Source organism: Callospermophilus lateralis, chromosome 1 (genome assembly GCF_048772815.1).
Source record: "Callospermophilus lateralis isolate mCalLat2 chromosome 1, mCalLat2.hap1, whole genome shotgun sequence".
Lineage (NCBI taxonomy): Eukaryota > Metazoa > Chordata > Mammalia > Rodentia > Sciuridae > Callospermophilus > Callospermophilus lateralis.
The window spans coordinates 99,748,607-99,776,559 of NC_135305.1; the positions used below are offsets into that span (position 1 = coordinate 99,748,607).

Here is a 27,953-nt window from a genome sequence, read left to right on the forward strand (position 1 = left end):
CAAGTGGATTATTATGGAGCTAAACGTGACATACAGCCAAATGGGGCCGGGTGCAGTGACACATGCTTGTAATCCCAGCAGGCTGGGAGATTGAGGTAGGAAGAGAATTGAGAATTCAAAGCCAGCTTCAGCAACTCAGTGAAACCCTGTCTCTAAAAAAACAAACAAACAAATAAAAAAAACATATATATATAGGCTGGGGAAGGCTGGGGAAGTCTGGGGTTGTGGCTCAGGGGTAGAATGCTTGCCTAACATGCATGAGTACTGGGTTCGATTCTCAGCATCACAATAAATAAAATAAAGGTATTGTGTCCATCTACAACTAAAATAAATAAATAAATAAATAAATAAATAAATAAATAAATGGCTGGAGATGTGGCTCAGTAGTAAAGTGCCCTTGAAAAGAAAAGAAAATTCTTCATTGAGGCTGGAGCTGTAGGTTACTGGTGGAGTGCTTACCTAGCATCTGAGAGGCCTGGATTCATCCCGAGTTGTGCAGGGGGAAAAAATCAGAGTCATGTGTGGTGGTGCGCACTTGTAATTCCAGAGACTTGGGAGACTGAGGCAGGAGGATCACAAATTGGAGCCCAGCCTCAGCAATTTAACATTACTCTGATTCAAAATAAAAAATAGGAGCAGTGTGAAGAAGAGGAGGCGAGAAGGACCCCCTGACCGACCAAAGTGGAGCGCCACTGCATCCCCGCGTCCAACGCCTGCGTCCCGCCGCCGTCGCCACCATGCCCAAGAGAAAGGCTGAAGGGGATGCTAAAGGAGATAAAGCCAAGGTGAAAGACGAACCACAGAGAAGATCTGCAAGGTTGTCTGCCAAACCTGCTCCTCCAAAACCAGAGCCCAAGCCTAAAAAAAAGGCCCCTGCAAAGAAGGGAGAGAAGGTACCCAAAGGAAAAAAGGGAAAAGCTGACACTGGCAAGGATGGGAATAACCCTGCAGAAAATGGAGATGCCAAAACAGACCAGGCACAGAAAGCTGAAGGTGCTGGAGATGCCAAGTGAAGTGTGTGCATTTTCGATAACTGTGTACTTCTGGTGATCGTACAGTTTGAAATACTATTTTTTTATCAAGTTTTATAAAAATGCAGAATTTTGTTTTACTTTTTTTTTTTAAGCTATTTTGTTAGCACACAGAACACTTCATTGTTGTTTTTTTGGGGGAAGGAGCATATGTCACTAGTAGAATGTCTCCAAAGCTGGATTGCTGTGGGGGAAGACACCTTTCCCTTCTAGTTTTGAGAGACTTCCTCTTTGTTCCCAAGAGGAAGGGATTCCCTGATGTGGGCACACATAGCCACCTTGGCACAAATGCCTTGTGGTATGGAAAAACTCAAATTCATCTGTATGTCCTCCTGTCCCTCTCTGCCATCAGCATAGACTTCATTCCCCTAAACTCAGACCTATTGGGACCTGATTCCCAACGGTTGGTTTTACCAGTGTGTGGGGCAATCTGGACTTTCCAGTGACGTCATTGAGAATAGTGTCCCTCAGAAGAGCCAGCAGTTCCTTTTCTAGATTGTGGATCTTCAGATTAATAGTTTTTGCCATTTTCCTTTCATTTCCTGAAAGTCAGGGTCGGTTTGTGAAAAGTTGTTAAACAACATGCTAAATGTGAAATGTCAACCCTCACTCTAAACTTTCCCTATTCAGAGCATCAAATGAAGACTTCATTGGGTTTTATAGTGGCTTTCTGATTTTGGTAGTCCATTCAAGAAGGGAGTTTGAAAGTTGTTTGTATACTGTTAACAATTGTCTGCCCATGTCCTGCCTGAAATACGATGATTGTTTATGAAAAGTATCTTTAATAAAGCTGGATACAGTTTGGCTTGGAAAAAAATAAAAAATAAAAAGGATTGAGATGTAATTCAGTGGTAAAGCACCCCTAGGTTCTATCCTCAGTACAAAAAAAATTTAAAAAAATCTATTGAATTTAAAAATCAGAACATTATCAATAGAGTGAAAAGGCAACCTACAGAATGAAGGAACATATTTGTAAATCATATATCTAATAAGAGGTTAACATCTAGAATATGTAAAGAACTCCTAAAATTCAATCACAATGAAACCAAACGATCCAATTTAAAAAGTGGGTAAAGGTTTTTGAGACATTTCTCCAAAGAAAAGTTTAGAAATGACTTAACACATGAAAAGATGCTTAACTTTACTAATCATTAGAGAAGCGCAACTCAAAAACCACAGGAAAGGCTGCTGGGCATGGTAACACTTGCCTGTGATCCCCGTTGTTGGGAGGTTGAGGCAGGAGGATTGTGAGTTCAAAGCTAGTCTTAGCAACAGTAAGGCACTAAGCAACTCAGTGAGACCCTGACTCTAAATAAAATACAAAGTAGGGCTGGGGATGTGGCTCAGTGGTTAAGTGCCCCTGAGTTCAATCCCTCGTACCAAAAAAAAAAAAAAAAAAAAAAAAAAAAAACAAGCCACAGTAAGATGAAATCTCATATCTATTAGGATAGCTACTATGTACATATTTGGGGGGGCGGGTACCAGAGATTAAACTCAGGGGTACTCGACCACTGAACCACATCCCCAGCCCTGTTTTGAATTTTATTTAGAGACAGGGTCTCTATGAGTTGCTTAGCATCTTGCTAAGCTGCTGAGTCTAGCTTTGAACTCATGATCCTCCTGCCTCTGCCTACCAAGCTGCTGGGATTATAGGCATTATGCCATCGCATATGGCCTATATATGTGTTTAAAACACAAGATAATGAATATTGATACAAATGTGGAAACACAGGAACCCTTGTGATTGCTGATGGAAATGGTATAGGTACCATGGAAAAATTTTACCACACACCCATAAGATAGAGCACGAATCTCCAGGATATATAAAGAACTCAAAAAACTTAACAGCAAAAACAAACAAATAACACAGTCAATAAATGGGCTAAGGAGCTGAACAGATACTTCTCAGACTCAATCAACAAATATATGAAAAATATTCAACATTTCTAGTAATTAGAGAAATGCAAGTCAAAACTACTCCGAGATTTCATCTTACTCCAGTCAGAATGACAGTTATCAGTAATACAAGCAACAATAAGTGTTGGCAAGGATGTGGGGAAAAGACACACTCATACATTGCTGGAGGGACTGCAAATTGCTGCAATCAATCTGGAAAGTAGTATGGGAGATTCCTTTAAAAACTTGAAATGGAACCACCATTTGACCCAGCTATCCCACTCCTTGCTCTATACCCAAAAGACTTAAAAACAGCATACTAGGGGCTGGGGTTGTGGCTCAGCGGTAGAGCGCTTGCCTAGCATGTGCGAGGCACTGGGTTTGATCCTCAGCACCACATAAAAATAAATAAATAAAAATAAAGGTATTGTGTCCACCTACAACTAAAAAATATTAAAAAAAAAACCCCCAGCATACTACAGGGACACAGCCACATCAATGTTTATAACAGCACAATTCACAATAGCCAAACTATGGATCCAACTTAGATGCCCTTCAATAGATGAATGCATAAAGAAACTGAGGTATATAAACACAATGGAATATTATTCAGCAATAAAAAAGAATAAAATTATGGCATTTGCAGGTAAATGGATGGAGTTGGAGAATATCATGAAAGTAAGCCAATCCCCCAAAAAACAAAGACCGAATATTTTCTCTGATAAATGGATGCTATTCCATAATGGGGAAGCCATGGGATGAGTGAAAGAACTTTGGATGGGGAAAAGAGGAAGGAGAGGAGGAAAGGGGTTATGGGGATAGGAAAGATGGTGGAATGAGATGGACATCATTATCTTAGATGATTGCACAAATGGTGTGGCCCTACTTCATGTATAACCAGAGAATTGTGCTCCATTTGTGTACAATGAATCGAAGAGTATTCTGCTGTCATGTATAATTGATTAGAACAAATTTTAAAAAATGGCAGTTCCTAAAAAAATAAACACAGAATTACTCTTTGATTCAATGGTTTCACTGCTGGGTATATTGCCAAAAAAAAAAAAAAAAAATTGAAAGTAGCTCCCAGCATACTGGTGCACCCTTGTAATCCCAGTAACTCAGGAGACAGAGGCAAGAGGATAACAATTTGGAGGCAATATCAGCAGTTTAGTAATACCCTCAACAACTTAGCAAGATGTTGTCTCAAAATATAAAAAATAAAAGATTGTGGATATAGTGGTAAAACACCCCCAGGTTCAATCTCCAGTACCAAAAAAAAAAAAGAAAAAAAGTGTACCCCTGTGATCCCAGCAATTCAGAAGAATGACACAGGAGGACCACAAATTTCAAAGCCAGCCTCAGTAACTTAACAAGACCCTAAGCAACTTAGTGAAAGCTTGTCTCAAAATTTAAGAAATTTTAAAAAGGGGGACTGGGGATGTGGTTCAGTGGTTACATGCCCCTTGGTTCAATCCCCAGTACCCCTCCCCCAAAGATGGCAGTATTTGTCCATAACAGAATTACAATAGCACAAAACATGGAAGCAACCCAAATGCCAATATGAATGAATATGCAAGATGTAGTTTAGACATACAATGAATTACTATCCAGCCTTAAAGAGAAAAGAAATTTTTACATGTGCTACAGCATAGATGAAACTTGAAAAACGTGCTGAGTGAAATAAGACAGTAGCTAAAGGACAAATACTGTATGATGCACTTATGTGAGATAACCTAGAGTTAAATTCATAGAGACAGAAAGCAGAATGGTGGTTTTCAGGGGCTAGAGGTAGATGAAATGGAGTGTTATTGTTTAATAGATACAGAGTTTCAGCCTGGAAAGATGAAAAGTGTTCCAACAGGAGGACATGGATAGCGATGGTAAGTGCATAACAGTACGAATATAGTTAATACCATTGAACTGTATTCTTAAAAATTATCAAAATCATTAATTTTATATTGTGCATATTTTCCATGCTTAAGTCCTTATTTAAGCTACTATATACATAATAGTGCATGCGTTTGCGCGCGTGCGCACGCGCGCACACACACATACATACATACAAACATATATTTTTTGGCCATACTAAGGATTGAATCCAGGGTCTCATATGCTAGGCAAGCATTCTACCAATAAGCTACATCCCCAGCCCTTTTTATTTTATTTGAGATAGGATCTCCCTATGTTGCCCAGACTGGCCTCAAATTTGTGATCCTCCTGACTCAGCCTCCCAAATCGCTGGGATTAAAGTTACTATTTTAAAATCTACTTCTTGCTGAGTGCAGTGGTGCATGCCTGTAATCCCAGTGGCATGGAAGACTGAGGCAGTAGGATCACAGGTTCAAAGTCAGCCTCTGCAACTTATTGAAACCCTGTTTCAAAATAAAATATTAAAAAAGGGCTGGGAATGTGGGTCAGTGGTAAACTATTCCTGGGTTCAGTCCCCAGTACCCCCCAAAAAAACCCAAAATTTAAAAAAAAAAACTACTTCTTTTCTTGGTTTTAGGTTTAGTTTACTGGTTCAATTCTAGTATTAATAAATAAATACATAGGGCTGGGGATGTGGCTCAAGCAGTAGCGTGCTCGCCTGGCATAAGTGCGGCCCGGGTTCGATCCTCAGCACCACATACAAACAAAGATGTTGTGGCTGCCGAATACTAAAAAAAAATAAATATTGAAATTCTCTCTCTCTCTTAAAAAAAAAAAGAATCTTTAAAAAAAATAAATAAACACATAAATTTAGCTTACAAATCATATTAATCTCCTTGTAAATATAGCAAATTTGAGTTTTTTAAATACATGTTCAAACATTTTAAACTACATTTGTCAATGTAATACATTTGATTTCCTGTTAAAATACTTTGTTATCTAGCTGGGTTCATTGGCACAAACCTGTAATCCCAGCAACTCAGGAATCTAAGGTGGGAGGATTGCAAGTTCAAGGCCAGCCTCAACAACTTAGCAAGGCCCTGTCTCAAAATAAAATAAATAAATAAATAAAAAGGATTAGGTATGAAGCTCAGTGGTAAATAAACCCTGGGTTCAATCCCCAGTATTTAAAAAAAAAAAAAAAAAGAGTACTTGGTTGTCCAAATTAACAAAGAAAACCTCTGTGAATATGAAATAATACAGATAAACTTTTAAATATGTTGAGCTTAAAGGTCTCTTAAGTGTTTTAAGGGTTAAAATGTAATGTAAGCTAATATTCCAATCCTAAATCACAAGTCTAAATCAATTTTTAGGAGCATATTTTAAAATGAATTACCAGGTGGGAACAAGGAGTTACCAAAAATAGGCACAGATTTCTTTGGGGGAACGAGGGAAATTTTTAAAATTAGATTGTGGATGATGTTTGCACATCTTGGAATTGGCTAAAATCATTGAATTGCATGTTTAAAATGTGAATTTTTTTTTTTTAGTTGTTGATGGACTTTATTGTCTTAATTTTTATGTGGTGCTGAGAATCGAACCCAGTGCTTTATGCATGCTAGGCGAGCACACTACCACTGAGCCACAACCCCAGCCCTTAAAATGTGAATTTCATGGTATGTGAAGTATATTTCAAAAAGTTGTTGTGGAGTCAGGCAGGTGTCCACACTCCTATAGTCCCAGTGTCTTGGGAAGCTGAGGCAGGAGAATTGTGAGTTCAGAGGCAGCTTTAGCAACTTAACAAGGCTCTAAGCCACCCAGAGAGACCTGGTCTCTAAATAAAGTATTTTCAAAAAGGGCTAGGGCTGCAGTGCCCCTGAGTTGAATCCTTGGTAGCTGTTTGGTTGTGAGTATGGCTCAGTGATACAGTACTTGCTTAATATATGCCAGGCCCTGAGTTCCATCTCCAGCAGCTCCCCCCATACCCCTGCAAGGAAAAAGCTGTTAAAAATGCATATATAAACCAAAGTGAGAAAAGGTTACTGTATATTTTATTTGTAATTAAATAGCAATATGTATTATTTATAAAATGAAACTGCAATCCATCTTCTCTTACATATACCACTTACCTGGGATGTGTGGCAACAACATTCTGGCCTAGCTGCAGACAGGGCCCTTTGGGCTACTCCTGGGTACCTTTCCTAGAAAGATTCCTATTTGGGCCTTCAGAGTCCTGTCTCCCTACAATGCACCTTGGGTGGGATGTGTGGGTAATTTTTGCTTCTTTACTGCTACGTAAAGCAGTATATCTTTTTACTTTATAAAATTATCATTTCCATGAAGGTCTTTTTAAAGAATTTAACCTTTATTTTTTATTTATTTTTTTAATGTGGTGCTGAGGACTGAACCCAGTGCCTCATCCATGCTAGGCAAGCTCTACCACTGAACTACAACCCCAATCCTCCATGAAAGTCTTTTTTTCTCTCTGACCAGGTATGAATTTGACAGGCTTTCTGATTTTTTAAAAATATACTTTCTGGGTCTGCCCAACTCTTAGGGGTAGTAATGTGATGCTATTTGAATCTGGGTTATTTTACACAGCTTTTCTGATTTCTTTTCTTTATGAGGGGTGCAGTGCTGGGGATCAAACCCAGGGATTTCTACATGCTATACCCAGAGTCCAGGGCCTAGGTTTTTGTTAGCTCTTTGATAACCTACTTATAAGGCTGTTCACTCATTCATCATTTAACAAACTTTTACTGAGTTGTGATGTTGATAGCATATGGGGATCAGGTATGCACAGATGGACCAGGTGTTGTTAGCAGACCAGAATGGGTTGTCCTGGAAACATTACAGTATGCTTCTCAGAAGGGATCACAGAGATGTGTCTCAGGGAAGACCTTGTTGCATTGGCAAGGGCATGAGCTTTGGGAAAGCTGACAGTGGTTAGGTAGGGTGAATGGAAGGATGAGAAATTCAGTGTGATGGATTAAAAGTATAAAATACTGGACAAGTCCATTTGGGACCAGATTTTGAAGGAGTAGTTTACATTCCGTACAGAAGCCCTCTCCCATGTTTTAGGATGGGAGTTACAAAATCACATAGTTTGGGAAATGGCCATTCTAGAAGTATCAAGAAAGACTGGGGTTGAGGAATCAGAAGACTGCTATGAAAGCTCAAGCAAGAGCTGCAGGAGTGGCCAGGGGAAGCCGATGAGGAGGCCTAGGATGGAGAATATATGGAGGATGGTTAAGAGGAAGAGAGGGGTCCTGGGGAATGGGAGAAGTGGAAGTGACAGTGCTGCTATGGAGAGAAGCCAGTGGTCAGGGAGAATCTACCTGGAACTCTGGAGTGAGTTTAGGTAGAAAACATAGTTTAGTCATGTGACAATCTGCACCATAGAACGGATTAAGTTGAAAATGGAGGGTTCATGAAGAAACAACACAAGATCAAATGTTTAACTCTGACAGAGGAGAATTTTGTGAAATAGTTAAAGGGAAAGGGTAAGCTAGCATTGTTGCTGTAGTTCCAGCTTCTGGTGGGGGGAGCCTGAGGCAAGAGGTTCATTTGAGCCCAAGTGCTCAAGGGTTCAAGACCAGCCAGGGCAACATAGCCAGACCCTATCTGAATCAACCCATCAATGATCAGAGGTAGAAGAACCATGAAAAAAGTCAAAGCCATGAAGGAAAGGAAGCTTTTCAAGCATGAAGTGGTGAAATATGCCTGATTCAGATATATTTCCTGATGGTCTCAGCAGGAACATTATCATTTGTGCTTGAGACAGAGCAAGAAAGCATAGAGGTGCTAAGCAAGGTCTCTGGCAAGAGGCACACATAAGACAAGTTAACTCTCTTCCAAAGGAGTCTATTTTCATAATTTTTAATATCCTGATTTTCCCCCATTACATTCTCTCTGGCTCAGAGACATTTTTGAATTAAGCATTTGTTTATAAAATGTTATATGAAGAAAAGCCTCACTTGAGTTAAACAGTTCTACTTGCTGGTATAGAACATTTCCAGCTAGTTAGATCAGGGTACTGTGGAGTTCAGTTGAATTTGCTTTTGGTCTGATTCATCCAAATAAGGCATGGGCAGCCCCACATTCCTGAGGTTGTGTGTCTGCTGATTCTTTATAGTAAGGAAGTCCAGTTCTACAGATAATGCTAGTGAAGGATCCTTTATTTTTTTAATTTATTTTTTATTTATTTTATTTTATTTTATTTTATTTTTGAGAGAGAGAGACAGAGAGAGAGAATTTTAATATTTACTTTTTAGTTTTTGGCGGACACAACATCTTTGTTTGTATGTGGTGCTGAGGATCAAACCCAGGCCGCACGCATGCCAGGGGAGCGCACTACCGCTTGAGCCACATGCCCAGCCAGTGAAGGATCCTTTATTACACTGGCTGTCTCCATTAACAAAGAAAATCCATGAGCATTTGTATTTTTGAGTACACACAGCCTATGCCCCATGTGATAAAATGAGAAGACCCTGCTGTGACAACGTTGATGGTAATGAGAAAGCAGGACTTCAAACATGGGGGGGGGGGGAATATGGGATGATTTGATTGTCTATTTACACAGGTATTCATTTAGTTCTTTGGAGGTGTTCCTAACTTTTGTGTCAGGATGGAGGACAGAGAAGTTGAGGGAATTCATGCCTCATGGCCTTGGGCGATTATTTTCAGTGTCAAATGAGAACAAATAGCTTGCTGAAGGTCACAAAGCACTGGATGACAAGTGAACAAAAAATGCAGTTCTGGTTTTTCTAACACACATAAACTGACTATTCTGAGCAAGGAGCCACAGCCTTACTTTTCACATCTGCAAAATGGGGATAACAAAACCACACAGTATAAATTCCTAGCACATAAAGGTCATGATGAATAAAAATGGCAAGAGGTGACACTAGACTTCACCATTTTATTACTTCTCATCTGTGCCTCACCACAACCTTATTGTTTAGACACACACACACACACACACACACACACACTTTTTTGGGGTAATAAGGATTAAACCCAAAGGTACTTTACCACTGAGCTACATCCCCAGTTCTCTTAATTTTTTATTTTAAGGCAGGGTCTCACCAAATTGCTGAGGCCAGCCTCAAACTTGTAATTCTCCTGCCTCAGCCTCCTTAGCCACTGGGATAACCCAGTCTTATTCTGCTTTTGCAGATGAAGAAACTCAGTTTTAGGGACTCATCTAGAGAATGTGCTTAGAGCCAGGCATGGTGGTACATGCATGAAATTCCAGAAGCTGGCCAGCCTGGGTAATTTACCAAAATCCTGTCTAAAAATTAAAAAATAATGAAGGCTGGGATGTAACTCAGTGATGGAGTGCTCCTGGCTCAATCCCCAGTACCTTGACAATGTGTTTGAAGAATGATATTCTGAATACTGCAACTAAGTGGCATCTGGAAATATATACCCTTTTCAAGATTGTCTGAAAAAAAGACGACTCATAAGTGCATTTTAATAAAATTATTATTAATATCTTTACCTAAAACAACTCACTTTTAAATCGTGGCTTCACCCAGAAATCAGAGCACAATCTGCCCCTGAAGGGCCAGGTGGAGGGTTGGGTAGGCAGACAGAACACAGATTTTAAAGAGAGCAAAAATGTGTACAATGTGTCTTCTCAGGTAAAGGGTCTGGACAGGCTCCTGTTTAATGGCTGCCTCCTGGATAAAATTCAAGCAAAGTGTGCAAGATATTTTCGGAAAGTAGGGCATTTTTAAAGTATTTCATAATCTCAGATGGGGGACAGCTTTTACTCCTCCTGAGGGTTTGAGAAACCGGTGATTCTCCAAGGCACCCTCACCCTAGCCTGGCAATGCCGGGAGCGGCGGTCGCTGGGCAAGACGAGGACGCAGAGCAGGGCTCACAGTCTAGAGAAGCCATTCACATTTCCGCCGCGGGGCGCAGGGTCGGGCGTGGGACCCCGCTCGACCTTGACAGGCAGCGCGACCTTGAGGCCTGCACTCGCCTCAGTTGATCCCTCTGGGCAATGGGAGCCTCGCCCTGTTGTGGAGCAGGGATCCGGCCTTCTGCCAACACGCTCCGCAGCCCTTCCCAGGCCACGCCTGGACCCTCCCTGCGGACCACGCCGCCGCCCGCGCCGCAGCCACCGCGACGGAGCCCGCGGGCGGGAACTGCCTCCGCGTTCCAGGGCGCACGCGCGCCGCCTGCCCCGCCCTGCAGCGCTTGTCTTCGCCCATTGGCCAACAGCACCGCCACTCTGGCATGTTTGCAGTCACGATTGGCCATAGTTGAGGCGCGCGACCGGGCTATGGGCGGGGCCTAATCCCGCTATAAAACAAGCGGGCGTCCCGGCTCGTGCCGCTTTCAAGACGCTGCTGTCGCCTGAGGTCGTTCTCTGTCAGCCATGGTCAACCCCACCGTGTTCTTCGATATCGCCGTCGACGGCGAGCCCTTGGGCCGCGTCTCCTTCGAGGTCGGGAGGGCAGCGGCGCGCCAGGGTGGGGCCCGGGGAGCAGGGGGAGAGTGAGGTCGGTGCGGCGACCCGAGGCCTGGGCACGGGTGACCCTCTCGAGGTGTGGGCGCGGGCGGTGGCGCCATTTCCTGACGAGGGGCCATTTTGGGAGGCGGCGATGCGCGGGGAGGAGGCCAGGGCGGTGGCGGACAAAGGCGGGTGGGGCGGCCGTTGGGGGAGGGGGCCGCTCCTGCCCTCCCCCGCCGGTCCTCGGTCCCACGTGGCCGCGCCCTGCCCACCCAGCGCACGTGCTCGGTCGCCGCGCTCCCGCCCATCGCGCTCGGGTTGGTGCCTGCGAGCCGTTGGCTTCCATGCTCGGCCGATCCGGACGGCTTCGGAGCCCTGGTAGCCGCTTCCCTGGAAGCTCCACCTCGGGTCCCATCGGGGGTCACTGGTTGTCCTTCAGCCGAAGGAGGGACGCGACCTTCCTGAGGTCTTGGCCTTTCCAGAGCCAAGGCGCAACGTGCGCCGGTTCGTATTAATATAGTCGTCCCATAATCCTGGATGTACTGCAAAAAATGCAGGGTTTAGTAAGAGGGTACGATTGATTGTGACTTAACTGCTTCCCAGTTGGTTTAAAATAGAAAACTTAGATGTAGGCCCGAACATCCCTCTGCTTCCCCCACCCGCGAGCGGAAATGGGAACACGGGCCTGGCTTTTGCTGGTGCCCGAGGACCGCCTTCCGCTGCAGTGACTGCGCGGGCGGGGAGGCGCTCGTGAGCCCCTCCCTGCTGTCCCTCTATATAACAGGCATGTTGAGACTGGCCGCGTAGCAGCCCTCTCTGACCAAGGTGGATTACCAGTGGTTACCTCATTAGTTTTGAAGGTGTTAAATGACTACTTAGAGATCAGCTAGTAATCATATCAAAATATCTAACAACTTGGCGTATTTATTTTACAAATACTCCATTCTGTTCCAGTAAACCCTATAGGAATAGGCTTAGAGTGTAATGAAGTAAGATATTGCCTAGTGGTGTTCCTTTAAGCCTCTAAGCAAAATATTGCCAGTGTAGGTTTTTAGGGCTCTATTCTAAAAATAGGATTTCCCCCAGTGCAGTCTTCCTGAAGGCAGTGGGAATTTCCTTGTTGGCTACCTTGTCCACAGTGCCTGGCACATAGTAGGCACTTGTTGGAGAAACGTTAGATCTTAATAAATTTTCACCCTTCTTTTATCTGTGGTCAGAGCTGATAATTGACAAGGGCCCTTGTGGGAAACTTGGCTTGAGCTTAATGCTGGGCAGCAAGTTAGCATCAGGTCAGCCAGTGAGCTTAATGGAAATGAGACAAGACCTCCTGCAGGTCTCTTTGTGAAAATGGAGGTGGAACTGCCAAAGAGGGCTTTAACTTATTAAGGACTAAAAGGGAAGCCTGTAGTAACTTAAATTTGGGCTGAGGCAGAAGGGTCAAATTCGAGGTTAGCCTCAGCAACTATCAGCTGTTCTCAAAAAGTATTTGGTGTGTAGCTATGCACCCCTGGGTTCAATCCTTACTGCCACAAAGGTTTTAAAAGAAATATATTCTAGGTAAAATACTTGAAGTTAAGACATTAATACATTGCTATAAGAATATAGTTCACAAAGATCTTTAGTCCTCATGTTTTTCATATTGAAAGCAGATGTGCTAGAAACCAGAATTTATTTTTTACCCCATTAATAGGTAAGGGACCTGGAAACCATAAAATGACTGGAATCTGTAAAACCATGTAAACAGGTTGGAGGTAATAGCATTTTCACTGCCAGTGACTAAAACATTTTCCTGTTTACTTCTGATGATGCAGTGGTGCTTGCTGTTCCTAAGAATAGTGTTCTTAGGTTCCAGCATGAAGTTGGGGAGGTGATATACATTTGAGAAGCCAAATATCTGTTCAGAAGTAGGTGTGATATATTAAAAATTCTGAGTCACTTTTTAGGAGTCTCACTATTTCAGTCATTACTGGTTCTAGATTTTTGGCATGTCTTTGGGTCTCATGTTTCTCAGCTCAGTCCACAAGATCTTAAGGCTGACTAGAAGCAGCTCTTATTTGGGATTCAAAGTAATTCCTGAGGAAGCATTCTCTTCCAGTGAGAGAATGAATTTATGATTCAGAAGCCCCTAAAGACCTGGGTACTGTGCAACAAAATATGTAAGCATATGTTGTTAATTAATTCATTTTCTTTTGCAGTTGTTTGCAGACAAAGTTCCAAAAACAGCAGGTTGGTTCCATTTTCTTAAGTTTAACAGTGGTATTCTGAATACAATTTGTGTGTATGTGTGTGTAAACGTGTATTTTTTTTTAATAGAAAATTTTCGTGCTCTGAGTACTGGAGAGAAAGGATTTGGTTATAAGGGTTCCTGCTTTCACAGAATTATTCCAGGATTTATGTGCCAGGTATGACAGTGATTTTATTTAGATTGTTCCTTTAAATTGGAATTGAATGTTTTAGAGTGTATTTCATCTTATGGACTGTTAGCTGCCATTATGGCTCCATTTAACCCTATATTCAGTTTGAACTTGAGTTTTCAAGTTTGAACTTTGCAGATTAGGCATGTCTTTGGTTACTTTGCCAAAAATGGTTTCCTATCATGTTCACAGGGTGGTGACTTCACACGCCATAATGGCACTGGCGGCAAGTCCATCTACGGGGAGAAGTTTGATGATGAGAATTTCATCCTAAAGCATACAGGCCCTGGCATTTTGTCTATGGCAAATGCTGGGCCAAACACAAACGGTTCCCAGTTTTTCATCTGCACTGCCAAGACTGAGTGGTAAGAATGAAACACAACAAGTATAACAAACTAAATGGGTTTTTAACTCTGGGAATACTAGTTAACTTGTTTAAACCGTTTCTTTGTTTCCATCTCTAAGGTAGTGGAAGAAGGGCATGCATAGGTACAGAGTCTGCCAATAAGAAATTGGGCAGAGATGGAAGTGGGAAGTGCTAAGGAGTGATATTGGCCAAATTATGTTGTGTGCATGTACGAAGGTTACATCAGATCCCATCAGAGTTGTTGGTTATTGGTTACATAAATGGTCACTGGTATTAATAATTGTTGTTTGTTTCCAGGTTGGATGGCAAACATGTGGTCTTTGGGAAGGTGAAAGAGGGCATGAACATTGTGGAAGCTATGGAACGCTTTGGGTCCAGGAATGGCAAGACCAGCAAGAAGATCACCATTTCCGACTGTGGACAACTCTAATACATTTGACTTGTGTTTATCTTAACCACCAAACCATTCCTTCTGTAGCTCAGGAGAGCACCCCTCCATCCCATCTGCTCGCAATATCCCATAATCTTTGTGCTCTCGCTGCAGTTCTTTGGGTTCCATATTTTCCTTATTCCCCTCCCAAGTCTAGCTGGATTGCAGAGTTAAGTTTATGATTATGAATAAAAACTAAATGACATTTGTTTGTCCTTATTTGGGTTAAAGTGCTGGTGTAGGTATTATTTTAAGCAGCAACAGGTTCCTTTTTTTTTTTTTTTTTTTTTAATAGTGTGGTACTGGGTACTGAACCCAGGATCTCTCCCATGTTGTTAGCAAGTGCCTTAACACTGATACATCCATAGCCCAGCAATAGGTTACTTAAATACTGAGCATATAAGAGATTATAAACCAGGTTAGACCAGTGCTCCTGTAACAGCAGTGGGAAATTTCTACTTGGTACATTTAAAGCTTAACTTAAAACTGAGCATTTGCATTCATTGAGGGAATGTGTCAGGATTCAACCTCTAAAACAGTGATTCCTGGATTCATGTTCCTGGAACAGCAAAACTATTTCAGTTTGAATATAAAGTGATTTGTCATCCTGGGGATCAAATCCAGGATCTCCTGCATGCTTAGGCAAGTGATCTTACCAGAGCTATATATCTAGAGACCAAGCTAAGAATACCTCAACCTCTAGGGCATCACTGTTCACCTAAACTGACCTCTTTAATTGGCCTTAGCATTTGTGTTTTGTCTATTCTAAGGTGGGATTTTGCACTTGACAACTGAGGTGTTCCAGAAATTTTGAGCTTCCTGCCTGCTGGTTCTTAATTGTGTGCCATCCAAGTCCCCTGTGAATGTCAAAAACATTTTCTGTTAATTGGGCCTGGTAGCAGAAGGATTCCAAGTTTAAAGCCAGCCTCAGCAATAAAAAGGGTTGAGAAGTGGTAAAGTGCCCCTAGGATCAATACCCAGTGCTAACAAAAAACTCAGAGGTTAAGACAATAGGAAAGATATAGCAAATAAGCATTTGAGAAGATGCTCCACACTCTAATGTCAGGAATATGCAAACTTAGTCCCTGTCAAAAAAAGTTTGGGGATATGGCTTAATGCTTAAGTGCTCCTGGGTTATTTGCAAGGGTTGGTGACAGTATGTGCTTTTGGCTCAGGCCTAGAAAATCCTTTGGTCATTGGGGAGGGGTCAAGTACGGTCCCCTAGGAGGAAGAAGGGGACTTCAACTTGAGCCCTTAGCAGGTTCTTAAACCACTGAAAATAGTTTTTTAAGATACATCAGCAGGTACAAAGACTTATTTAGGAAAGCAAACAATAAGCAAGTTGCCCAAAGAGTGTTGAAAGATAAAGAAAGGAAACTTTCAACTAGTGAACATGAAATGTGTTTGGAGTTGATGTCACCCTGGTGAGCTCAGTTTTTAATCATGAACCACTGATTGGGCCCTGGTGGTCTAGTTCTTTTAGGAGCTCCAGGTTGATATAATCTAGTCAATAATGTTTGGAATGTGCATTTACATGTCTCAATATTTTCTACTTTGCTTTCTTTAGTCTAAATTAAATGTATAAACTAGCAATGTATGTAGGTATATAGACTCAGAATTTAAAATTCATAAGCTATTGAAGAATTCAGACCTGGAGGAAAATAGGAGCAAAAGGGAAGGTGTTCATGGAGCTTTTCTAGAGTCATACAAAGTATATTGATTGTTGCTATGTAACAAGTTAGTCCAAAATTTTAGTGACTAGGCAACATCTCAATGTGTGTGGGTCAAGGAAGACCTAAGCTCACCTAGATCCTCTGCTTCAAGGTCTCTTGCAGGCTGCAGTCAAGGTTTCCCATAGTTGTCACAAGACTCCAGTGGGAAAGGATCTGCTTCCTGACACACTCTTGTGGATTTTGGCAACATTCAATTCTTTGTGGGATGTTGATAGATTATGCTGAGATTTTTTTCACAAAAACTTCCCCAAAATGGCAGCTTGCTTTATAGAAATAAGCAAGCTGAAAGGCAGTGGAGTCCAGCAATATGAAAGTTGTAATCTTATAACTTAATAGCTCTGTCTGAAATGACAGCTTATCTCTCTTGCTGTATTCTTGTTGTGTTCTGTGGAGGGTCCAGTCCATATTTAAGGGAAAAGATTATACAACCACTGTTGTTTAGTATATCTGTAAAGGGCTGTTCTCCTCCTCCTCCTCCTCCTTTTTCTTCTCCTTCTCATCCTCTTCTTTCTCTTCCTCCTCTTCTTCCCCTTCTCCTGCTTCCCCTCCTCCTCTTTCTGCTCTCCTCCCCCTCCTCTTCCCTTCATCTCTTCCTCCTCCCCCTTTACCACCCCACCCCCGCACCTCCTCCTTCTTTGGTACTGGGGACTGAACCCAGGGGCACTCTATTACTGATTCGTATCTCCAGCCCTTTTTAATTTTTTTATTTTGAGAGAGGCTGGCCCATAACTTTCAGTCCTCCTGCTTCAATCTTCCCAAGCTGCTAGGATTGCAGTTGTGTGTCACCATGACTGGTATCAGGGGCAATCTTGAAAAGTTGCCTACCACATGTCTACAAAACTCTTTATAAAGGGGACAGAGTTGTGGCTCAGTGACAGAGTGCTTGCCTAGCATGTGTGAGGCACTGGGTTTGCTCCCCTGCACCACATAAGAATAAACATGAAATAAAGGTATTGTGTCCGTCTACAACTAAAAAAATATTAAAAAAAAACTCTATAAAAAGTTTAAAAACCAGAAATAAGAACCTTAGTGTGTCTAGTATTATTATTTGTGAGTCCTCAGTTATGTAACTTTCTTCCCTCACCAGAGGTAACTTATTCTGATTTTTGCATTCATCAATCCCTAGCACTTTTGCATGTTCTTAAGAACATATTGTTTAGTTTTTAAAAAGTGAGAAACAAGCACAAACCTAAAAGAGGAAAAGGTAAAATTGCCTTCTATGATAAAGGCCATAGGAGAAGGTAAGATGGACAATTACCATGTGGCTTCAGGGTCCCTAAGAGCCTGAGAACATAGGAACCACTTCTAGGGAAGTGGATCAAAGACTTTTCTTTTTCTATTGTACTAGGGATTGAACCCATGAGTGCTGTACAATTGAGATAAATCCCCAGGTCTCTTTATTTTTATCTTGAGACAAGGTCTAAGTTTTCCAGGTTGGCCTTCCACTTACCATCCTCCTGCCTCAGACTCCTGAATTGCTAGGATTACAGGCATGTGATTTGTGAAAGGAAACTTTTCCTTATAGGGCCTAGGCATGGACCCTAAAAGGTTGTTCACCTAATGCCCTTATCACAACTCAGAAAACTTGTAAAATCTACAGTCTGGTCCATATTAAGATTTCGCCCATTGTTCTAAGGATGTGTTTTAAAAGTCAACTTTATTAAAGTATAATTTACTTATAATTAGAATGAATATATATATATATATATATATATATATATATATATATATATATATATATATATAATTTTTAAATTTATTTTTATTTTTTATTTTTTGGTGCTGGGGATTGAATCCAGGGCCTTGTTCATGTGAGGCAAACACTCTACCAATGAGCTATGTCCCCAGCCCTTAGAATATCTTTTATAATTGTAATTATAATTAATTGTCCATCCCTTTCTACCACCCTCAGGATCCAACTGAGGCTCACACACTACATATGACTGTTATGTGTCTTTAGTCTTTTAACCTAGAACAATCCTTTCACCTTAAAAAAAAAGTATAATTCTATTTATTAGGGTTTTTTTAATAGTGCTAGAGGTCTTCACACATGCTAGACAAGCACCCTACCATTAAATATACCCCATTATGTTTATTAGCTTTTTAAAAGACAACTTTATTGGGATAATTTATATAAGATAAGATTCATCCATCCAAGAGTATAATGCATTACTTTTTATTTTTATTTATTTATTTATTTATTTTGCCTTCTCACTTTCTTATTTATTTATTTATTTTTATTGGTTATTCAAAACATTACAAAGATTGCAGAATGACATCGGTTACACATCCACATTTTTACATAATACCATAATAGTAACTGTTGTATTCTGCTACCTTTCCTATCCTCTACTATCCCCCCTCCCCTCCCCTCCCATCTTCTCTCTCTACCCCGTCTACTGTAATTCATTTCTCTCCTTATTTTTTTCCCATTCCCCTCACAACCTCTTATATGTAATTTTGTATAACAATGAGGGTCTCCTTCCATTTCCATGCAATTTCCCTTTTCTCTCCCTTTCCCTCCCACTTCATGACTCTGTTTAATGTTAATCTTTTCCTCCTGCTCTTCCTCCCTGCTCTGTTCTTAGTTGCTTTCATTACATCAAAGAAGACATTTGGCATTTGTTTTTTAGGGATTGGCTAGCTTCACTTAGCATAATCTGCTCTAATGCCATCCATTTCCCTGCAAATTCCATGATTTTGTCATTTCTTAGTGCTGTGTAGTACTCCATTGTGTATAAATGCCACATTTTTTTTATCCATTCATCTATTGAGGGGCATCGGGGTTGGTTCCACAGTCTAGCTATTGTGAATTGTGCTGCTATGAACATCGATGTGGCAGTATCCCTGTAGTACGCTCTTTTGAGGTCTTCAGGGAATAGTCCGAGAAGGGCAATAGCTAGGTCAAATGGTGGTTCCATTCCCAGCTTTCCCAGGAATCTCCATACTGCTTTCCATATTGGCCTCACCAATTTGCAGTCCCACCAGCAATGTACAAGAGTACCCTTTTCCCCACATCCTCGCCAGCACTTGTTATTGTTTGACTTCATAATGGCTGCCAATCTTACTGGAGTGAGATGGTATCTTAGGGTGGTTTTGATTTGCATTTCTCTGACTGCTAGAGATGGTGAGCATTTTTTCATGTACTTGTTGATTGATTGTATGTCCTTCTCTGAGAAGTGTCTGTTCAGGTCTTTGGCCCATTTGTTGATTGGGTTATTTGTTTTCTTATTGTTTAATTTTTTGAGTTCTTTGTATACTCTGGATATTAGGACTCTATCTGAAGTGTGAGGAGTAAAAATTTGTTCCCATGATGTAGGCTCCCTATTTACCTCTCTTATTGTTTCTCTTGCTGAGAAAAAACTTTTTAGTTTAAGTAAGTCCCATTTGTTGATTCTTGTTATTAACTCTTGTGCTATAGGTGTCCTATTAAGGAATTTGGAGCCCGACCCCACAATATGTAGATCGGAGCCAACGTTTTCATCTATCAGACGCATAGTCTCTGATTTGATATCAAGGTCCTTGATCCATTTTGAGTTAACTTTTGTGCATGGCGAGAGGAGGGAATTCAGTTTCATTTTGTTGCATATGGATTTCCAGTTTTCCCAGCACCATTTGTTGAAGATGCTATCCTTCCTCCATTGCATGCTTTTAGCCCCTTTATCGAATATAAGATAGTTGTAATTTTGTGGATTGGTTTCTGTGTCCTCTATTCTATACCATTGGTCCACCCGCCTGTTTTGGTACCAGTACCATGCTGTTTTTGTTACTATTGCTTTGTAGTACAGTTTGAAATCTGGTATCGCTACACCTCCTGATTCACACTTCCTGCTTAGAATTGCTTTTACTATTCTGGGTCTTTTATTTTTCCATATGAATTTCATGATTGCTTTATCTATTTCTACAAGAAATGCCGTTGGGATTTTGATTGGCATTGCATTAAACCTATAGAGAACTTTTGGTAATATCACCATTTTAATGATGTTAGTTCTACCTATCCATGAACAGGGTATATTTTTCCATCTTCTAAGATCTTCTTCTATTTCTCTCTTTAGGGTTCTGTAGTTTTCATTGTATAAATCTTTCACCTCTTTTGTTAGGTTGATTCCCAAGTATTTTATTTTATTTTATTTTTTTGAGGATATTGTGAATGGGGTGGATTTCCTCATTTCCAGTTCAGAAGATTTGTCGCTGATATACAGGAATGCCTTTGATTTATGTGTGTTGATTTTATATCCTGCCACTTTGCTGAATTCATTTATTAGCTCTAGTAGTTTCTTTGTAGACCCTTTTGTTTCTTCTAGGTATAGGATCATATCATCCGCAAATAGTGATAATTTAAGTTCTTCTTTTCCTATTTTTATGCCTTTAATTTCTTTTGTCTGTCTAATTGCTCTGGCCAGTGTTTCGAGAACTATATTGAATAGAAGTGGTGAGAGAGGGCATCCCTGTCTTGTTCCAGATTTTAGAGGGAATGCCTTCAGTTTTTTTCCATTTAGAATGATGCTAGCCTGAGGCTTAGCATATATAGCTTTTATAATTTTGAGGTAAGTTCCTGTTATCCCTAGTTTTTCTAATGTTTTGAACATAAAGGGATGCTGTACTTTGTCGAATGCTTTTTCTGCGTCCATTGAGATGATCATATGGTTCTTACCTTTAAGTCTATTGATGTGGTGAATAACGTTTATTGATTTCCGTATATTGAACCAGCCTTGCATCCCAGGGATGAATCCTACTTGATCATGGTGCACAATCTTTTTGATATGTTTTTGTATACGATTTGCCAGAATTTTATTGAGGATTTTTGCATCTAAATTCATTAGGGATATTGGTCTCTAGTTTTCTTTCTTTGAGGTGTCCTTCTCTGGTTTGGGAATCAGGGTGATATTGGCCTCATAGAATGAATTTGGGAGTTCTCCCTCTTTTTCTATCTCCTGAAATAGATTATGGAGTATTGGTATTAGTTCTTCTTTAAAGTTCTTGTAAAACTCTGCTGTATATCCATCCGGTCCTGGGCTTTTCTTGGTTGGTAGTCTTTTGATGGCTTCTTCTATTTCCTCCCTTGATATTGTTCTGTTTAGGTTGTTTATATCTTCCTGATTCAATCTGGGTAGTTCCTATGTCTCAAGGAATGTATGGATGCCTTCACTATCTTCTATTTTATTAGAGTATAGGGTTTCAAAATAATTTCTAATTATCTTCTGTATTTCTGAATTGTCTGTTGTGATGTTGCCTTTTTCATCCCATAAGTTAGTAATTTGGGTTCTCTCTCTTCTTCTCTTTGTTAGTGTGGCTAGTGGTCTATCAATCTTATTTATTTTTTCAAAGAACCAACTTTTAGTTTTGACAATTTTTTCGATTGTTTCTTTTGTTTCGATTTCATTGATTTCAGCTCTAATTTTAATTATTTCTTACCTTCTACTGTATTTGCTGCTGATTTGTTCTTCTTTTTCTAAGGCTTCGAGGTGTAGTATGAGGTCATTTATTTGTTGGCTTTTCCTTCTTTTAAGGAATGAACTCCATGAAATGAATTTTCCTCTTAGTACTGCTTTCATAGTGTCCCAAAGATTTCGATATGTTGTGTCTGAGTTTTCGTTTACCTCTAAGAATTTTTTAATTTCCTCTTTGATGTCTTCTGTAACCCTTTGTTCATTCAGTAGCATATTGTTTAATCTCCATGTGATGTAGGGTTTTTCCTTTCTCATTTTATTATTGATTTCCAATTTCATTCCATTATGATCAGATAAAATGCATGGTAGTATCTCAACTCCTTTGTAATTGCTAAGATTTGCCCTGTGACATAATATATGGTCTATTTTTGAGAAGGATCCATGTGCTGCTGAGAAGAAAGTGTATCCGCTTGATGTTGGGTGGTATATTCTGTATATATCAATTAAGTCTAAGTTATTAATTGTATTATTGAGCTCTATGGTTTCTTTATTCAACTTTTGTTTGGAAGATCTGTCCATTGGTGAGAGAGGTGTGTTAAAATCTCCCATGATTATTGTGTTGTGGTCTATTAGACTCTTGAACTTGAGAAGAGTTTGTTTGATGAACGTAGCTGCACCATTGTTTGGGGCATATATATTAATGATCGTCAAGTCTTGTTGGTGTATGGTTCCCTTGAGCAGTATGTAGTGTCCTTGTTTATCCCTTTTGATTAACTTTGGCTTGAAGTCTATTTTATTTGATACAAGTATGGACACCCTTGCTTGCTTCCGGGGTCCGTATGAGTGATATGATTTTTCCCAACCTTTCACCTTCAGTCTGTGTATGTCTTTTCCTATCAGATGAGTCTCCTGTAGGCAGCATATTGTTGGATCTTTTTTTAAAATCCATTCTACTAGCCTATGTCTTTTGATTGGTGCATTTAAGCCATTAACATTTAGGGTTACTATTGAGATATGGTTTATATTTCCAGCCATATTTGGTTAACGCATTACTTTTTAATTACTGAGTTGTGTAACTATCATCATAATACATTTTTACAATATTCCATCACCCCAGTATGATCCCTTCCTATTCCTTCTTGCTGCCAATCTTGCTTCCATTCCAATCTCTGCTAACTATAATCTACCTTCTGTTTCCAGATAAGATTTTCCTTTTTTGGGCATTTCCTATAAATTGGACTATATACTACATGGTCTTTGCTTTTCCACTTTCTTTTTAAAGTAAAACAACCTTTTTAAAAAAATTTGAGACAGGCTCTTGCACAGTTGTGAGGTTGGCCTTGACCTTGCATCCTCCTGCCTCAGCCTCCCATCATTGGGATTATAGGCAGTGGTATCTACTTAAAGAGTCCAGGATTTTGACTTTGTATAATGTCTGTTATTCTGTAAAACAGCTCCTGTATATTCTGTAAAATAAAAATTAGTCCTAGAAACTTTTTTTTAGAGGCACTTTACCACTGAGCTACATCCCTAACCCTGTTTATATTTTATTTTAAGACAGGGTCTCACTAAGTTGCTTAAGTGCTTTGCTAAGACTGTAGGTCTAGAAACTTGACTAAACTCAAGTTCAATATTATTATTATTATTAATTATTATTATTATTTTGGTGGTGCTGGGGATTGAACCCAGGGCCTTGTGCATACAAGGCAAGCACTCTACCAACTGAGCTATAACCCTAGCTCTCAAATTTAACATTTTTAGCAGGAATATTACATAGATGATGCTGCATATGATCAATCTTTCTTCACAATGGGTGGCACAAAATCTCAGACTGACTCAGCAATGAAGCTAAATTCAAACTTCCCAATCATAAAGGTATCTTTTACCCTTCCTGAGGAGTAGGCAACCTGAGGGGTGATGCTTTGTCTTTGTCCCCAGACCTTTTACCTGATATTGTCTTATTTTGGCATCAATTAATGATAGTTGGCTGAATCAGTTGATCTCCTTTGTTTTTGCAACAGTCCCTCCCACCTTCTATCGCTATGGACTCATGGATTCTTAATCAATGTGTCTGTTAGTCCATTTTTCATAAGCATAATGAAATACCTGAGACTGGGTAACCTTAAAAAAGACAAGAGGTTTATTTTGGCTCATGGTTCTGGTTCAAGGTCTAGGGGTCACATCTGATGATAGCCTTCTTGCTGGCAGAATCCTGAGGTCATACAGGGCATCACGCGGCAATAGGGAGAATGTGGGTATATTTGTGTCTCTTTTGATCTTTCTCTTTTTATAAAGCCACCAAGATTCAACCAATGAAACTCCATCCTAATAAACTTACCCACTTACAATCACCTCCAAAGTTCTAAAAACCATAGTCAGATTCCATTCTCTTAAAACCTCATAATGGGGATTAAATTTCAACACATGAACTCCTGTGGGACACTCAAACCATATCCCTACCATAGCAATGTGTTAAACAAGTACACTCATTCTTTTTTGTTGTTCAAATCATCCCAAATTTGGCCAGAACAAGCACCTCTAAGTGACCTCTGTTCTTTTTACATGATCCTGTTAAGTCTTTGAGTCTTTCCTTGACTTATTACTGTAATTTTAATTGGATTTCAGAAGAGAGAAAAGGTAGATGTATGAGCTCAATTTATCTGTGTACTCAAGATGTATACATTCTTCCTTATAGTTTTTAATTTATAATTTCCCGATTTGCATTCACTTTTTCAAAATGGAGATATTTGAAGTCAAGAAACCTCTCTTTTATATTTACGCTGTCTCACATACAATCCTGTTTCATTGATTCTCTTTTCCCAACCAGTCCCCATTCTCCAACTGGATTATTTTGAAGAAAATTCCTAATATATCATCATATCCATAAATATTTTGCTAGATGGTTTGTCTTGAAAAGATATGAACTCAAGTTGGGGTGTGCCTCAGTGGTAGAGTACTTGCCTAGCATGCACAAGGCCCTGAGTTCAATCTCCATTAACACACACACACACACACACACACACACACACACACAGAATAATAAAAATATGAATTCTTATTTTAACAAACACAATACCACTATTATTTGAAAAATAACAATTCCTTAAATATCATTAAATTTCAAATCATTGTTCATTTTTTCCTGTTTTATAAATGCTTTTTGCCTGTTGTTGGCTTATTTGTTAAGATCCAAATAAAAATTCATATACTGCTGGGCAGTGCACACCTTTGATCTCAGTGACTAGGGGTCCTGAGGCAAAAATTCTCAGAACTTTAGTGAGACCCTAAACAACTTTGCAAGATCCCCATGTTCAAAAAAATAAAAAGGGCCAGGTGCAATGGCACACATCTGTAATCCCAGCAGCTCAGGAAGCTGAGGCAGGAGGACTGCAAGTTCAAATGCAGCCTTAGCAACTTAGCAGGCCCTATATAACTTAGTGAGACCGTGACACAAAATAAAAAAAGAACTGTGGATGTACACAGTGGTTAAGTGCCCCTGGGTTCAAGCCCCACTACCAATAAACAAACAAATAAATAAAATTCATATACCTACAGAACACTGAGCTGAGGAGTGACAGCATTTCCTTATATATTGAAAGGACCCTTTTGTAGCAATGTATTGAGATAGTGGCAGAATGGAGACCACTATGTCACCTACAGTGAGGGATGGAGCTTGGGCCAGGGTAGTAACACTTGTGGTGAAAATTAAGTACAGGGGGCTGAAGATATAGCTCAGCGGTAGAGCACTTGCCCTAAATGCCCAGGCCCTACTTTTGATCCCCAGCATGGGTTGGGGTTGGGGGAGAAAACAAGAAGAACCCATTTGTTTTAAAGGCAAGTTGCTTTAAATACGAGAGGAAAAGAGATAGGTCATTTAATTAATTTATTTATTTGTACCGGAGATTCAATTCAGAGGCACTTACCACAGAGTCAATCCCCAGCCCCCTTTAAAGAAATCCTATATTTTTAGTTGTAGATGGACACAATACCTTTATTTTATTTATTTTTATGTGATGCTGATGTGATGCTGAGGATGGAACCCAGTGTCTCACACGTGCGAGATGGGCGCTCTACCACTGAGCTACAAGCCCAGCCCCATCAGTCCTTTTTATATTTATCTAGAGACAGGGTTTCGCCAAGTTGCTCAGGAACTCACTGGCTGAGGCTGGCTTTGAACTCTGGATCCTCCTACTTCAGCCTCCTGAGTGTCTGGGATTATAGGCATACACCACCACTCCCAGCTATCTTTTTAATTTTTTTTTTAACTTTGGGAATTCATTTATTCACAAATAATCTGTGTAGTTCCACTGATAAATCTGTGGTTTTTTTTTTTTTTTTTTTTTGAGTCAGGTATTGGGGATTGAACCCAGTGATACTTAACCACTGAGCCACATCCCTAGCCCTTTTTAATATTTTATTTAGACAGGGTCTCACTGAGTTGCTTAGGACCTGGCTTTCAACTCAGGATCCTCCTGCCTCAGTCTCCTAAGCCACTAGGATTACAGGTGTGTGCCACCGTGCCCGACACAGTCTCACAACATAGATGCCTTAACACTTAAGGATTCAGAGCAGATTTAACAAAAAGTAAGAATTAAGGTAAGAATAAAGAATGGAAGAATGAGAAAAGAAGGACATGGAGGGAAGAAAAATGTGATGAGGGAGGAGGAGGGCTTGGAGCTCGCTAGCAGAGTACCTGGAAGAATTGATGGGACAGCTGGGCAAAGCCACGCTGGGAACACTCCCCCTGCTGCTGGTCTGCCCAAAGAAGCGAGTCCCTTCTGCTGCTGACACTCTTCTTTATAGTCCTTCTGATATCAGCATTGTTTCCTTGCTCGTATCCTTAAGAGGTGTTCAATTTCCAGTATTTTCCAAGATCTATCTCAGGAGAAGTTGATTTCTTCATAGGAGACGTAGTTTCCAAAATTGTTCACAGTCAACCTCTGAGAGATGTAAATGGAATTGAACTTTAGGGAACCAAAGTAGAAGTTCTCAAACAACTTTAAAATGTTTCAGCCATCATATGATTCTCTTTCCTTAAACATAGATTTGCCATTCACTGTGTAGAGATTCTACCTACCTTCGGCACCAGGATCTTTCCTAAATGATGTATTTCTGGCTGTAGCAGGCAGTTTTACACGATTCCACTCTCACTATTAGTCCAGATGACTGAGTGTTCCAGCTTTTGATCAATTAATTTCTGCTGCTTGTTGGAGTCATTTTTCATGTTTGCATAAAGAATATTCACTTTGGGGCTGGGGATGTGGCTCAAGCGGTAGCGCGCATGCCTGGCATGCGTGCAGCCTCAGCATAACATACAAACAAAGATGTTGTGTCCACCGAAAACTAAAAAATAAATAAATATTAAAAAATTCTCTCTCTCTCTTTCTCTCTCTCTCTCTCTCTCTCTCTCTCTCTCTCTCTCTCAAAAAAAAAAGAATATTCACTCTACCAGGATTGTCATTCATGTATTCTATCTCTGTCATCTCTACTTCCAAGGATTATCACCCAGAAATGTCACTAATGAACTCCTTTTAATAGCACTGTAGCATCTCACATGTCTGCTGGATCTTTCGCTCACTCAAAATTACCAACACCCCAATAGTTAGGCAAATTTTTTGGGTTTCTTGAAAATGGTGCTATCAAACCAATGATCCTGGAATCCTAGCTACTTATCAAGTTGAGGCAGGAAAATTGTGAGTTTGAGGTCAGCAGTTCAGAGATTCAGTCCATGGTCAACCAAATCCATCCCTGTGGGCCTGAGGTGGAGTATCATAGCAGAAGGGAAAGGCAGAGGAAAGCTGCTCACCTCATGGTAACCAAGAAGCAGAGCATGACAGTTATCTTAAAGACTTTGAATTCTTTGAAATATTATCTAGTTCGTCCCAAGTTTTTTTTTTAGTTGTACATGAACACAATATCTTTATTTATCTATTTTTATGTGGTACTAAGGATTGAACCCAGTGCCTTATGCATTTGAGGCATGTGCTATACCACTGAGTTACAACCCCAGCCCTCTAGTCTCAGGTTTTTCTTGTTTTGTCCAAATCAACACTTCTGAATGAATGAAAGTAGAGATACTGTAAATATTCATAGAGGACTCTTAAATAAGTTACAGTTACTACTACTTTATAGTAGCTTTTTAGATTGGATAACCCCTTTTGTAACAGTGTTACTTTACTGTCCTGAATGTATTTTTTTTTTTTTGCAGGGCTGGGAATCAAACTTCTGGCCTTGCACATGCCAGGCAAGTGCTCTACCTCTCAGCTACAAGGCCAGTCCTACATATATCATTTTTAAAGATTAGTAATATCTGACTGAACAATAACAAAGAAAGGAAAAGGAAATTCCTGATAATGAAAT

General features: G+C 40.2%; 2 protein-coding genes and 1 pseudogene across 2 annotated transcripts; 2 read left to right on the forward strand and 1 right to left on the reverse strand.

The window, feature by feature from the left end:
* The first annotated feature begins 727 nt into the window (after positions 1 to 727).
* LOC143405917 (non-histone chromosomal protein HMG-17 pseudogene) lies at positions 728 to 1,017 on the forward strand (annotated as a pseudogene).
* Positions 1,018 to 11,128: 10,111 nt separating this feature from the next.
* On the forward strand, positions 11,129 to 14,675 carry Ppia (peptidylprolyl isomerase A). The gene is made up of 5 exons (XM_076836738.1): positions 11,129 to 11,253; positions 13,455 to 13,485; positions 13,573 to 13,661; positions 13,866 to 14,038; positions 14,338 to 14,675. Exons 1-5 carry the CDS (start codon positions 11,185 to 11,187, stop codon positions 14,468 to 14,470), a joined length of 495 nt encoding a protein of 164 aa, XP_076692853.1. The 5' UTR covers positions 11,129 to 11,184; the 3' UTR covers positions 14,471 to 14,675.
* An 11,798-nt stretch (positions 14,676 to 26,473) lies between these two features.
* On the reverse strand, positions 26,474 to 27,404 carry LOC143397725 (activating signal cointegrator 1 complex subunit 1). Its single transcript, XM_077110023.1, is given in 6 exon segments — positions 26,474 to 26,741; positions 26,743 to 26,763; positions 26,765 to 26,837; positions 27,043 to 27,201; positions 27,204 to 27,229; positions 27,400 to 27,404. Coding segments are annotated over 6 exon segments (552 nt in total).
* Positions 27,405 to 27,953: the final 549 nt, after the last annotated feature.

What these genes read in the sequence shown, in the direction of transcription:
- Ppia (XM_076836738.1), top strand. Translation starts at nt 11,185, where the DNA reads ATGGTCAACCCCACCGTGTTCTTCGATATCGCCGTCGACGGCGAGCCC. An exon ending in TGGGCCGCGTCTCCTTCGAG is followed by an intron (nt 11,254 to 13,454) that starts GTCGGGAGGGCA and finishes TTTCTTTTGCAG; the next exon opens with TTGTTTGCAGACAAAGTTCC. An exon ending in TGCACTGCCAAGACTGAGTG is followed by an intron (nt 14,039 to 14,337) that starts GTAAGAATGAAA and finishes GTTTGTTTCCAG; the next exon opens with GTTGGATGGCAAACATGTGG.